Source organism: Scyliorhinus canicula, chromosome 11, assembly GCF_902713615.1.
Source record: "Scyliorhinus canicula chromosome 11, sScyCan1.1, whole genome shotgun sequence".
Classification (NCBI taxonomy): domain Eukaryota; kingdom Metazoa; phylum Chordata; class Chondrichthyes; order Carcharhiniformes; family Scyliorhinidae; genus Scyliorhinus; species Scyliorhinus canicula.
Window position 1 is genome coordinate 97,586,580 of NC_052156.1, and position 14,500 is coordinate 97,601,079.

Genomic DNA, 14,500 nt, shown 5'->3' on the forward strand with positions numbered 1-14,500 from the left:
GGCCTATGTGAAGATGAGATGTGAAGTTTCAGTTGGGGCGCTTGATAGTTACAAGGAAGCGAGGAAGGATCTAAAGAGAGAGCTAAGACGAGCAAGGAGGGGACATGAGAAGTCTTTGGCAGGTAGGATCAAGGAAAACCCAAAAGCTTTCTATAGGTATGTCAGGAATAAAAGAATGACTAGGGTAAGAGTAGGGCCAATCAAGGACAGTGGTGGGAAGTTGTGTGTGGAGGCTGAGGAGATAAGCGAGATACTAAATGAATACTTTTCGTCAGTATTCACTCAGGAAAAAGATAATGTTGTGGAGGAGAATGCTAAGACCCAGGCTATTAGAATAGATGGCATTGAGGTGCGTAGGGAAGAAGTGTTGGCAATTCTGGACAAGGTGAAAATAGATAAGTCCCCGGGGCCTGATGGGATTTATCCTAGGATTCTCTGGGAAGCCAGGGAAGAGATTGCTGAGCCTATGGCTTTGATTTTTATGTCATCATTGGCTACAGGAATAGTGCCAGAGGACTGGAGGATAGCAAATGTGGTCCCTTTGTTCAAGAAGGGGAGTAGAGATAACCCCGGTAACTATAGGCCGGTGAGCCTCACGTCTGTTGTGGGTAAAGTCTTGGAGAGGATTAGAAGAGATACGATTTATAATCATCTAGATAGGAATAATATGATTAGGGATATTCAGCATGGTTTTGTGAAGGGTAGGTCATGCCTCACAAACCTTATCGAGTTCTTTGAGAAGGTGACTGAACAGGTAGACGAGGGTAGAGCAGTTGATGTGGTGTATATGGATTGCAGTAAAGCGTTTGATAAGGTTCCCCATTGTCGTCTATTGCAGAAAATACGGAGGCTGGGGATTGAGGGTGATTTAGAGATGTGGATCAGAAATTGGCTAGTTGAAAGAAGACAGAGGGTGGTGGTTGATGGCAAATGTTCAGAATGGAGTTCAGCTACGAGTGGCGTACCACAAGGGGCCGTTCTGGGGCCGTTGCTGCTTGTCATTTTTATAAATGACCTAGAGGAGGGCACAGAAGGTTGGGTGAGTAAATTTGCAGACGACACTAAAGTCGGTAGAGTTGTAGACAGTGTGGAAGGATGTTGCAGGTTACAGAGGGACATAGATAAGCTGCAGAGCTGGGCTGAGAGGTGGCAAATGGAGTTTAATGTAGAGAAGTGTGAGGTGATTCACTTTGGAAAGAATAACAGGAATGCGGAATATTTGGCTAATGGTAAAATTCTTGGTAGTGTGGATGAGCAGAGGGATCTCGGTGTCCATGTACATAGATCCCTGAAAGTTGCCATCCAGGTTGATAGGGTTGTGAAGAAGGCCTATGGTGTGTTGGCCTTTATTGGTAGAGGGATTGAGTTCCGGAGCCATGAGGTCATGTTGCAGCTGTACAAAACTCTGGTACGGCCGCATTTGGAGTATTGCGTACAGTTCTGGTCGCCTCATTATAGGAAGGACGTGGAAGCTTTGGAACGGGTGCAGAGGAGATTTACCAGGATGTTGCCTGGTATGGAGGGAAAATCTTATGAGGAAAGGCTGATGGACTTAAGGTTGTTTTCGTTAGAGAGAAGAAGGTTAAGAGGTGACTTAATAGAGGCATACAAAATGATGAGAGGGTTAGATAGGGTGGACAGTGAGAGCCTTCTCCCGCGGATGGAGGTGGCTAGCACGAGGGGACTCAGCCTTAAATTGAGGGGTAATAGATATAGGACAGAGGTGGGTTTTTACGCAAAGAGTGGTGAGGCCGTGGAATGCCCTACCTGCAGCAGTAGTGAACTCGCCAACATTGAGGGCATTTAAAAGTTTATTGGCAAAGCATATGGATGATAATGGCATAGTGTAGGTTAGATGGCCTTTAGTTTTGACTTCCCATGTCGGTGCAACATCGTGGGCCGAAGGGCATGTACTGCGCTGTATCGTTCTATGTTCTAAGGGTCAGTTATGAGGGGACACAAATTCAAGGTGAGGGGCAGGAGGTTTATGGGGGATTTGAGGAAAATAGGGTGGTGACAGTCTGGAATGCACTGCCTGGGTGGGTGGTTGACATGGGTTGCCTCATCATTTAAAAAGTACCTGGATGAGCACTTGGCATGTCATAACATTCAAGACTATGGGCCAAATGCTGGCAAATGGGATTAGGTAGGCACATCAAATGTCTTTCAAGCATCAGCTCAAACTCGATGAGCCAGAGGGCCTTTTCTGCAGGATGTGGAAGCATTGGAAAGGGTGTCAATGAGATTTACAAGGATGCTGCCTGATTTGGAGGGTAGGTCTTATGAGGAAAGGTTGAGGGAGCTAGTGCTTTCCTCTTTGGAGCGGAGGAGGATGAGAGGCGACTTAATAGAGGTTTATAAGATGATGAGGGGGATAGATAGAGTGGACGTTCCGAGACTATTTCCTCTGGTGGATGTAGCTGTTACAAGGGGGCATAACTATAAGGTTCAGGGTGGGAGATATAGGAGGGGTGTCCGAGGTAGGTTCTTTACTCAGAGAGTGCTTGGGGTGTGGAATGGACTGCCTGCTGTGATAGTGGAGTCAGACACTTTAGGAACTTTCAAGCGGTTATTGGATAGGCACATGGAGCACACCACAATGGCTGACAGGGAGTGGGATTGCTTGATCTTGGTTTCAGACAAAGCTCGGCACAACATAGAGGGCCGTAGGGCCTGTTCTGTGCTCTACTGTTCTATGTTCATGATCTGTGATTCTGTGAAAATGTACTCCAGATCCCCAGAGATAAAGGAGCAAACGTGTAGACAAATTTCTGGAAAGCACAGAAGCAATAAGGTAGTAATAATAGGGGATCCATACTAACTTAATGCAATTGGATAGAATCAGTGTAAAGTATGTATGCGACGAATGTAACAAATGGCCATGTTTTAAATTTTTTGCAGTAATGTTATTAAAACTTGGGATAAAATGCATACAGCAGTATAACCGCGAGATAATTAATGTCGTAAAAGTGAGGTAATCATTGATTTGCAGGTTCTGCGAATAGATTTTGATAGCATTTACTTGTTTTCAGATAGCTAGCTAATGTTTATGTTTGAAGGACTCCACGTTGTAGGTAATTTGAGAGGTATTGCGTTCGGTCCTGGCTAAACAAGTTAAGGGGCATCACGTAAGAAGAGGCAAAAGAATGCCTTCTGCCTTGGCTACTCATGGTGTAGTTAATGGGAGGAACCAGGTCTGTCTGAAAAGACAGTTGGTAGTAGAGCACTCAACTGAACAGAAGTGTTTCAGCTTGGTCCTGGAAAAGTTCTTTCTCCAAAGATTATGCACAGATAAGGCAGCACGGTGGCGCAGTGGTTAGCATTATTGCCTCATGGCACTGAGGTCCCAGGTTCAATCCCGGCTCTGGGTCACTGTCCGTGTGGAGTTTGCACATTCGCCTCGTGTTTGTGTGGGTTACGATCCCACAACACAAAGATGTGCAGGGTAGGTCGATTGGCCACTCTAAATTGCCCCTTAATTGGAAAAAATTAATTGGGTACTCTAAATTGATAAAAAGGAAAAAAAAAGATTATGCATACAAAAGTGAATCACCTGAATAAGTTGGAAATTTGGTGAATGTGAAAACTCAATGCTGAGAGGGAAGGAAGTGCTTTTTATTTTTTTTTACCTCACAGCTGGAATTCCTTTGTCATCAGCCTCAGAGGCTGCAAGTGTAACTTAACTAAATAAATTAAATGAAATAAGGTTAAACAGGCATAAATGGTGGTGTGTCATAACTGAAAAATGGCATTGCAGTCCCGGACAACCATGCCTGCGGTTAGTGTCTGCAGCTTGGGCAACAGCAACTCCGCAACGCAGAGCCAGAATCTGGGTCGCAGACATTGCAAAACAACAGGATGGAGGAGATTTGGCTGGACACTTTTTGTTCTAAGGCAGTCACACCCCTTTAGATTAAATAGAACTTAATGGTCAGGGACAGGAGGGTGTGGCTGCAAATCAGGCAGGTATGAAGATCCAATGTGCAGCGGTGAAGGAACCTTAATCCTCGACTTGATGCAGTCACATAGACATAGAATTTACAGTGCAGAAGGAGGCCACTTGGCGCACTGAGTCTGCACCAACTCTTGACTTAAGTCCACACCTCCACCCTCTCCCCATAACCCAGTAACGCCACCGAACCTTTTGGGACACTATGGGCAATTTAGCATGGCCAATCCACCTAACCTGCACGCATTTGGACTGTGGGAGGAAACCGGAGCACCTGGAGGAAACCCACGCAGACACGGGGAGAAAGTGAAAACTCTACACAGTCACCCAAGGCCGAATTAAACCAGAGTCACAGGATAATACAGTGCAGAAGAGGCCCTTTGGCTCGTTGAGTCTGCACCAACGCGTGAAAAACACCTGACCTGCCTACTTCATTCCATTTGCCAACACTTGACCCATGGCTTTGAATGTTATGACATGCCAAGTGCTCATCTAGGTACTTGTTAAAGGATGTGAGGCAACGCATCTCTACCACCCTCCGAGGCAGTGCATTCCAGACCGTCACCACCCTCTGGGTAAAGAAGCTTTTCCTCAAATACCCTAAGCTCCTGCCCGTGACCTTAAAGTTGTGTCTCCTCATAACTGAACTTTCAACTAAAGGGAACATCTGCTCCCTTCCATGCCCCTCATAATCCTGTACACCGTGATCAATGTTGCCCCTCAGTCTTCTCCTCTGCTTCAGAGAAAACAACCCATGCCTATTTAACCTCTCTTCATAACTTAAATGTTCCATCCCAGGCAACATCCTGGTGTAAAGTCTCTGCACTCCCTCCAGTGCAATCACATCCTTGTGATTTGTGGCAACCAGAATTGCACACAGGACTCCAGCTGTGGCCCCCACCGAAGTTCTACACAACTCCAACATGACCTCCCTTCGGATTGGTACTTGGGACTGCGATGTTGTGACCATTACGGAGACATGGTTAGAACAGGGCCAGGAATGGTTGTTGGAAGTTCCGGGGTATAGATGTTTCAGTAAGATTAGGGAAGGTGGTAAAAGAGGTGGAGGAGCAGCATTGTTATTCAAGGATAGTTTAACAGCTGCAGAAAGGCAGTTCGAAGGGGATCTGCCTACTGAGGTAATATGGGCTGAAGTTAGAAATAGGAAAGGAGCGGTCACATTGTTAAGCGTTTTCTATAGACCCTCAAATAGTAAGAGATGTGGAGGAAGAAATTGCAAAACAGATTATGGATAGGTGTGGAGGTCTCAGGGTAATTGTCATTGGTGACTTTAACTTTCCAAATATTGATTGGAACCTCTATAGGTCAAACAGTTCGGATGGGGCAGTTTTTGTACAGTGTGTGCAGGAGGGTTTCCTGACACAATATGTGGAAAGGCCGACAAGAGGTGGGGCCACATTGGATTTGGTACTGGGTAATGAACCGGGCCAAGTGTTAGATTTGTTTGTGGGAGAGCACTTTGGAGATGGTGACCACAATTCGGTCTTTCACTATTGCAATGGAGAGGGATAGGGCCATATGGCAGGGCAAGGTTTATAATTGGGGGAGGGGTAATTATGATGCGATTAGGCAAGAATTAGGGAGCATAAGATGGGAACAGAAACTGTCAGGGAAAGGCACAAATGAAAAGTGGAGCTTGTTCAAGGAACAAATAATGCATGTCCTTGATTGGTATGTCCCTGTCAGGCAGGGAGGAAATGGCCGTGTGAGGGAACAATGGTTCACAAATGAGGTAGAATATCTTGTCAAGAGGAAAAAGGAAGCGCATGTAAGGATGAGTAAACAAGGTCCAGTTGGGTCGCTAGAGGGTTACAAGGTAGTGGGCAAAGAAGTGGCAGATGGAATACAATATGCAAAAGTGTGAGGTTATGCACATTGAAAGGAGGAATAGAGGCGCACACTATTTTCTAAATGGGAAAATGCTCAGGAAATCAGAAGCACAAAGGGACTTGGGAGTCCTTGTTCACGATTCTCTTCAGGTTAACGTGCAGGTTCAGTCAGCAGTTAGGAAGGCAAATGTAATGTTAGCATTCATGTCGAGAGGGCTAGAATGCAAGACCAGAGATGTACTTCTGAGGCTGTATAAGGCTCTGGTCAGACCCCATTTGGACTATTGCGCGTAGTTTTGGGCCCCGTATCTAAGGAAGGATGTGCTGGCCTTGGAAAGGGTCCAGAGGAGGTTCACAAGAATGATCCCTGGAATGAAGAGCTTGCCATATGAGGAACGGTTGATGTCTCTGGGTCTGTACTCGTTGGAATTTAGAAGGATGAGGGGGGGATCTTATTGAAGCTTGCAGAATACTGCGAGGCCTGGATAGAGTGGATGTGGAGAGGATGTTTCCACTTGTAGGAGAAACTAGAACCCAAGAGACAGCCTTAGACTGAAGAGACGATCCATTTAAAACCGAGATGAGGAGGAATTTCTTCAGCCAGAGGGTGATGAATCTGTGGAACTCGATGCCGCAGAAGGCTGTGAAGGCCAAGTCACTGAGTGTCTTTGAGATAGAGATAGCGCGGTTCTTAATTAAGGGAAACGGGGGTTATGGGGAGAAGTCAGGAGAATGGGGATATGAAACACATCAGCCATGATTGAATGGCGGAGCAGACGTGATGTGCCAAATGGCCTAATTCTGTTCAGAGGAGATGTATGAGGCAAGTTTTTTTTTAACAGAGAGTACTGTAGTGGGTGCCTGGAACTCGCTGCCGGAGGAGGTGGTGGAAGCAGGGACGATAGTGACATTTAAGGGGCATCTTGACAAATATATGAATAGGATGGAAATAGAGGGATACGGACCCAGGAAGTGTAGAAGATTTTAGTTTAGACGGGCAGCATGGTCGGCACAGGCTTGGAGGGCTGAAGGGCCTGTTCCTGTGCTGTACTTTTCTTTGTTTGTTTGTTCCTATATCTTGGTGTCATGGTTTGCCCATTCACTCAACTTGTCTAAATGACCTTGAAGCCTCCTTGCATCCTCCTCCCATTTCACAATTCCGCCCAGTTTTGTGTTGTGGAGATGCCGGTGTTGGACTGGGGTGAGAACAGTAATAAGTCTTACAACACCAGGTTAAAGTCCAACAGGTTTGTTTCAACACTAGCTTTCGGAGTACTGCTCCTTTCTCAGGTTCACCTGAGGAAAGCTAGTAAGACTTCTTGCTGTGCTCAGTTTTGTGTCATGGAAATGTTACATTTGGTTCCCTCATCCAGGTCATTTATCATTTGTATGTCATGAACGGTTGGACTGTAGCACTGATCCCTGCAGTATCCCACTAATCACTGCCTGCCACGCCGAAAAAGATCCAGTTATCTCCACTCTGTTTCCTGTCCATCAATCAATAATCGATCCATGCCAATACATTTACCCCATATCCCATGTACTTTAATTTCTGGCCACTAACCACTTGACCTTGTCAAAAGCCTTCTGAAAGTCCAAATACACCACATCCACTGGTTCTCCCTAATCTATGCTACGAATTGTATCTTCAAAAATCTCATTAGATTCAGTCATCTCCAGTACAGGCAGCACAGTGGTTAGCACTGCTACCTCAGTGCTCAGGACCCTGATTCAATTCTGGCCTCGGTGACTGTGTGGACTTTGCACATTCTCCCTGTGTCTGTGTGAGTTCCCTCCGGATGCTCCTGTGTGCAGGTTAGGTGGATTGGCTATGCTAAAATTGCCCCATATCGTCCAACAATGTGCAGGTTAGATCCTGGGGGTAGGACAGTGGAGTGGGCTAGGTAGAGCATCCTGCACTGTAGGAATTCTATTTGTTGAGCATGATTTGTCTTTCATAAACCCAGGCTGGCTTTGTCCAATCCCGTTGATGCTTTCCAGAAAGACTATTATCACCTCTTTTATAATAGATTCTAGCATTTTCTCCATTACTGATGTTAGGTCAACTGGTCTGCAATTCTCCCTTTTTCTCTCCCTCCCTTTTTGAAAACTGGGATTACAGTTGCCACCCTCCAATCTGTAGGAATGCCAATCTGTTCCCCATTGGTTCTTTTGCCAAGTCTATTTAAATCTGTGCCGCCTCTATATCAGCTACTGGAACAGTCTCTCAATATTTATTCCACTTAACTTCAGAATGTTAAGCACCTTGATCACATTTCCTCCTCTGCTCCGCGGAGAGCAACCACGACTTCTCTAATCTTATCTGCATAATAATAATCTCCCATCGTTGGAACTATTCCAGGAAAATCTCTCTTGTCCATTCCGAAGTCGTTTTGACATTCCAAGGTTTATTGCCCAGAATTAGACACCGTACTCAGCCAGTGTTTTATCGGATTTAGCATAGCTTCCTAACTTTTGTACTCTGGATCTGTATTCATAAAGTCACTGGATCCAATGTGTTTGATCAGTGCACAAAACACCTCCAGATTTCTCTTGTACTCCCTTTAATATTGTACCATTTTTATCATGTATGGAGTTTCCTCATTCTTTCTACCAAAATGTATCCCTCTCACTATTATATTTTATCTGCCACGTGTCATCTCATTCTGCCACATTATCTTTATCCCCTTGTAGTCTTTTGCTATCTTCTGCCTTGTTCACTGAATTTCCAAGTTTCATATCATCTGCAAATTTTGAAATGGTCCCCTGTTTTGTGGAAACTGCCACATATTAACATTTAATCGCTTATAAATAGATTCTTTATTACACAAAACTGCAATCACATAAAATGTTCCTTCATTTCCACAGTATCTTTGCCATTGGGGATGTGATAGCAGGCCCCATGCTGGCTCACAAGGCTGAAGATGAGGGGATCGTCTGTGGTGGAGGGAAGGGCTGGAGGAGCTGTACACATTGATTATAACTGTGTTCCATCTGTTGTATACACTCATCCAGAGGTCGCATTGGGTTGGCAAATCTGAAGAACAGTTGAAGGAGGAGGTAATGTTGCTGCTAATTCTTAATCAGTACATTGGATATTTTAGAATGTGGTACATTTAACCATAACTCCAAAAACAAATGATTGCTAATCAGTTTTTAAGTAAATTGAAGTTTGTGCAAGTGTCAGTGATTACTCAAACCCCTGTCAGGGGATCATGAGCAATGCATTTAGCATTTGGTGAAGAAAGAGCGAGAACTTGTCATGGGATGACATTGGGATGTCCCAAGATGCATTACAGTGATTTGCAGCACAGACTGAGGGCCATTTGGCGCATCAAGCCCATGCTAGCTCTGTGGAACAAGAAAAGGCACTTCGGCCCTCCAAGCCTGTCCCGTCTAAACTAAAATCTTCTACACTTCCTGGGTCCGTATCCCTCTATTCCCATCCTATTCATGTGTGTCAGATGCCCCTTAAAATGTCACTATCGTCCCTGCTTCCACCACTTCCTCCGGCAGCGAGTTCCAGGCACCCACTACCCTCCGTGTAAAAAAAAAAAGTGTCGGCAACACGGTGGTGCAGTGAGTTAGCACTGCAACCTCACGGCGCCGAGGTACCAGGTTCTATCCCGGCTCTGGGTCACTGTCCATGTGGAGTTTGCACATTCTCCCATGTTTGCTTGGGTTTCAGCCCCACAACCCAAAAGATTTGCAAGCAAGGTGGATTAATTGGAAAAAAATGAATTGGGTACTCTAAATTTATTTTTTAAAAACTTGCCATCGTACATCTCCTCTAAACCTTGCATGTCGCACCTTAAACCTATGGCTGCCCGTTGAAAACTAAAATCTTCTACACTTCCGGGTCCGTATCCCTCTATTCCCATTCTATTCATGTATTTGTCAACATGCCCCTTAAACATCATAGATCATAGAATTTGCAGTGCAGAAGGAGGCCATTCGGCCCATCGAGTCTGCACTGGCTCTTGGAAAGAGCACTCTACCCAAGGTCAACACCTCCACCGTATCCCCATAACCCAGTAACCCCACCCAACACTAAGCGCAATTTTGGACACTAAAGGCAATTTATCATGGCCAATCCACCTAACCTGCACATCTTTGGACTGTGGGAGAAACCGGAGCACTCGGAGGAAACCCATGCACACATGGGGAGGATGTGCAGACTCCGCACAGACAGTGACCCAAGCCGGAATCGAACCTGGGACCCTGGAGCTGTGAAGCAATTCTGCTATCCACAATGCTACCGTGCTGCCCTTGTCGCTGCTTCCACCACCACCTCCGGCAGTGAGTTCCAGGCACCAACTACCCTCTGTTTAAAAAAAAACGAACCTCGTACATCTCCTCTAAACATTGCCCCTTCCACCTTAAACCTATGCCCCCTAATAATTGACCCCTCCATCCTCAGAAAAAGTCTGACTATCCACTCTGTCTATGCCCCTCATAATTTTGTAGACCTCTATCAGGTCGCCCCTCAACCTCCTTTGTTCCAGTGAGAACAAACCAAGTTTATTCAACCTTCTCATAGCTAATGCCCTCCATACCAGGCAACATCCTGGCAAATCTCTTCTGCACCCTCTCTAAAGCCTCCATGTCCTTCTGGTAGTGTGGCGACCAGAATTGAACATTATACTCTCGCACATGGCCGAACTAAGTTTCTATACAGCTGCAACATGACTTGCCAATTTTTATACTCAATGCCCCGGCCTATGAAGGCAAGCATGCCTTATGCATTCTTGACTACCTTCTCCACCTGTGTTGCCCCTTTCAGTGACCTGAGGACCTGTACACCAAGATCTCTCTGACTGCCAATACTCTTGAGGGTTCTACTGTTCACTGTACATTCCCTACCTGCATTAGACCTCCCAAAATGCATGACCTCACATTTGTCCAGATTAAACTCCATCTGCCATCTCGCCACCCAAGTCTCCAGACAATCTAAATCCTGCTGTGTCCTCTGACGGTCTCATCACTATCTGCAATTCCACCGACCTTTGTGTCATCCGCAAACTTACTAATCAGACCAGTTACGTTTTCCTCCACATCATTTATATATACACTACGAACAGCAAAGGTCCCAGCACTGATCCCTGCGGAACACCACTAGTCACAGCCCTCCAATCAAAAAAACACCCTTCCACTGCTACTCTCGGCCTTCTAGACCTAGCCAGTTCCGTATCCATCTTACCAGCTCACCTCTGACCCCGTGTGACTTCACCTTTTGTACCAGTCTGCCATGCGGGAACTTGTCAAAGGCCTTACTGAAGTCCTATAACAACATCCACTGCCCTACCTGCATCATCATCTTTGTGACCACCTCGAAAACTCTATCAAGTTAGTGAGACACGACCTCCCCTTCATAAAACCATGCTGCCTCTCGCTAATACGTCCACTTGCTTCCAAATGGGAGTAGATTCTGTCTCGAAGAAAGCTCTCCAGTAATTTCCCTATCACTGACATAAGGCTCCTGGATTATCCTTGCTACCCTTCTTAAACAAAGGAACAACATTGGCTATTCTCCAGTCCTCTGGGACATCACCATGACAGTGAGGATCCAAGATTTCTTTCAAGTCCTCAGCAATTTCCTCTCTTGTGCCTCCTTCAGTATTCTGGGGTCGATCCGATCAGGCCCTGGGGACTTATCCACCGTAATATTTTTCAAGGCGCCCAATACCTCGTCTTTTTGGCTCTCAATGTGACCCAGGCTATCTACACACCCTTCTCCAGACTCACATCCACCAATTCCTTCTCTTTGGTGAATACTGATGCAAAGTATTAATTTAGTACCATCATCCGTTTCCTCTTGCTCCACACATAGATTCCCTCCCCTGTCCTTCAATTTCCAACCCTTTCCCTGGCTACCGTCTTGCTTTTTATGTACGTGTAAAAAGCCTTGGGATTTCCTTAACCCTATTTGCCAATGACATTTCGTGACCCCCTTCTAGCCCTCCTGACTCCTTGCTTATGTTACTTCCTACTTTCCTTGTATTCCAACACAGGCTTGTTCGTTCCCAGCATTCTAGCCCTGACAAATGCCTCCTTTTTCTTTTGACGAGGCCTACAATCGCTCTCGTTATCCAAGGTTCCTGAATTCCTTTCAACTGACATTTGAAAGCCTCCCACATGTCAGATGTTGATTTACCCTCAAATCCGCTCCTAATCTATGTTCTTCAGTTCCTGCCTAATATTGTTATAATTAGCCTTCCCCCAATTTAGCACATTCACCATAGGACCACTCTTGTCCTTTAAACTTACTGAATTGTGGTCACTGTTCCCAAATGATCCCCTACTGAAACTTCTACCACCTGGCCAGGCTCATTCCCCTATACCAGGTCCAGTACAGCCCCTTCCCTAGTTGGACTATACTGTATAAATATTGTTTTAAGAAGCCTTCCTGGATGCTCCTTACAAACTCTGCCCCATCCCAGCCAATATTAGGGATGTTAAAGTCTCCCATCACAACAACCGTGTTGCTTTTACCCCTTTCCAAAATCTGTCTACCTATCTGCTCCACTATCTCCCGCTGGCAGTTAGGAGGCCTGTAGTAAACCCCCAACATTGTGACTGCACCCTTCTTATTCCTGACCTCTACCCATATAGCCTCACTGCCCTCTGAGGTGTCCTCCCGCAGACAGCTGTGATATTCTCTCTAACCAGTAGTGCAACTCCTCCACCCCTTTTACCTCCTCCCTCTCCTGCCTGAAACATCTAAATCCTGGAATGTTTAGCTCCCAATACTGTCCTTCTCTCAACCAGGTCTCTAATGGCAACAACATCATAGTTCCAAGTACTAATCTAAGCTCTAAGTTTATCTGCCGTACCTGTTACACTTCTTGCATTAATGCACATGCACTTCAGGCCACCAGTCCCGCTATTTTCAGCAACATCTCCCTGTCTGCTCTTCCTCGGAGCCATACTGGCCCTATTTCCTCATAAGAACTAGGAGCAGGAGTAGGCCATCTGGTCCGTCGAGCCTGCTCTACCATTCAATGAGATCTTGGTTGATCTTTTGTGGACTCAGCTCCACTTTCCAGCCTGAACACCATAACCCTTAATCCCTTTATTCTTCAAAAAACTATCTATCTTTATCTTAAAAACGTTTAATGAAGGAGCCTCAACTGCTTCATTGGGCAAGGAATTCCCTAGATTCACAACCCTTTGGGTGAAGAAGTTCCTCCTATACTCGGTCCTAAATCTACTTCCCCTTATTTTGAAGCTATGCCCCCTAGTTCTGCTTTCACTCGCCAGTGGAAACAACCTGCCCGCATCTATCCTATCTATTCCCTTCATAATTTTATGTTTCTGTAAGATCTCTTTCCTTCCCCCCCCCCCCCCCCGCATTCTTCTAAACTCCAACATGTCCAGTCCCTCAATCTTTTTCACCTTCTGACCGATTGCTCTGGCACCCACCCCCCTGCCATACTAGTTTAAACCCTCCCCTGTGACGCTACCAAACCTCGTGGCCAGGATATTTATGCCCCTCCAGTTTATGCAACCCGTCTTTATACAATAGGGTAGCACGGTAGCATAGTGGTTAGCACAATTGCTTCACAGCTCCAGGGTCCAAGGTTCGATTCCCGGCTTGGGTCACTCTCTGTGCGGAGTTTGCACGTTCTCCCCGTGTGTGCGTGGGTTTCCTCCGGATGTTCCGGTTTCCTCCCGCAGTCCAAAGATGTGCAGGTTAGGTGGATTGGACATGGTAAATTGCCCTTAGTGTGCAAAATTGGGGTTACTGGGTTATGGGGATAGGGTGGAGGTGTGGGCTTGGGTAGGGTGCTCTTTCCAAGGGCCGGTGCAGACTCGATGGCCGAATGGCCTCCTTCTGCACTGTAAATTCTATGAAATCACACCTGTCCTGGAAGAGCTCCCAGTGGTCCAGATAACAGAAACCCTCCCTCCTACACCAGCTGTTTAGCCACGTGTTTAGCTGCTCTATCTTCCTATTTCTAGCCTCACTGGCACGTGGCACAGGGAGTAATCCAGAGATTACAACCCTTGAGGTCCTGTCTTTTAATTTTCTGCCTAGCTCCCTGAACTCCTGCTGCACGACCTCATCCCCCTTCCTGCCTATGTCGTTAGTACCAATATGTACCACAACTTCTGCCTGTTTGCCCTCTCCCTTCAGGATGCCCACTACCTGTTCTGAGACATCCTGGACCCTGGCACCAGGGAGGCAACATACCATCCTGGAGTCTCTTTCATGTCCACAGAAGTGCCAATCTGTGCCCCTGACTATCGAGTCCCCTATGACTATTGTTCTTCTGTGCTTTGACCCTCCCTGCTGAACATCAGAGCCAGCTGTGGTGCCACTTTTCTGGCTGCTGCTGTTTTCCCCCTGATAGGCTATTCTCTCTCACTCTCTCCCCCCCCCCCTTTCTTCTCTCTCTCTCTCTCCCCCCCTCTCTCTCCCCCCCCTCTCTCTCCCCCCCCTCTCTCCGCCCCCCCTCTCTCCTCCCCCCCTCTCTCTCTCCCCCTCTCTCTCTCCCCCTCTCTCTCTCCCCCCCTCCCTCTCTCTCCCCCCCTCTCTCTCTCTCTCCCCCCCTCCCTCTCTCTCCCCCCCCCTCTCTCTCCCCCTCTCTCCCCCTCCCTCCTCTCTCCCCCCCCTCTCTCTCTCCCCCTCCCCCCCTCCCCTCCCCCTCCCCCTCCCCCCTCCCCCCCCTCCCCCTCCCCCCCTCCCCCCTCTCCCCCT

At 46.7% G+C, this 14,500-nt stretch overlaps 1 protein-coding gene across 1 annotated transcript in view; it reads left to right on the plus strand.

The window, feature by feature from the left end:
* The window catches only part of dldh (dihydrolipoamide dehydrogenase), a 72,994-nt gene extending 64,075 nt beyond the window's left edge, over positions 1–8,919 (plus strand). The window contains 3 exon segments of the mRNA XM_038812200.1: positions 8,668–8,740; positions 8,742–8,822; positions 8,824–8,919. Coding sequence (XP_038668128.1) covers positions 8,668–8,740; positions 8,742–8,822; positions 8,824–8,919 — 250 coding nt within the window.
* Positions 8,920–14,500: the final 5,581 nt, after the last annotated feature.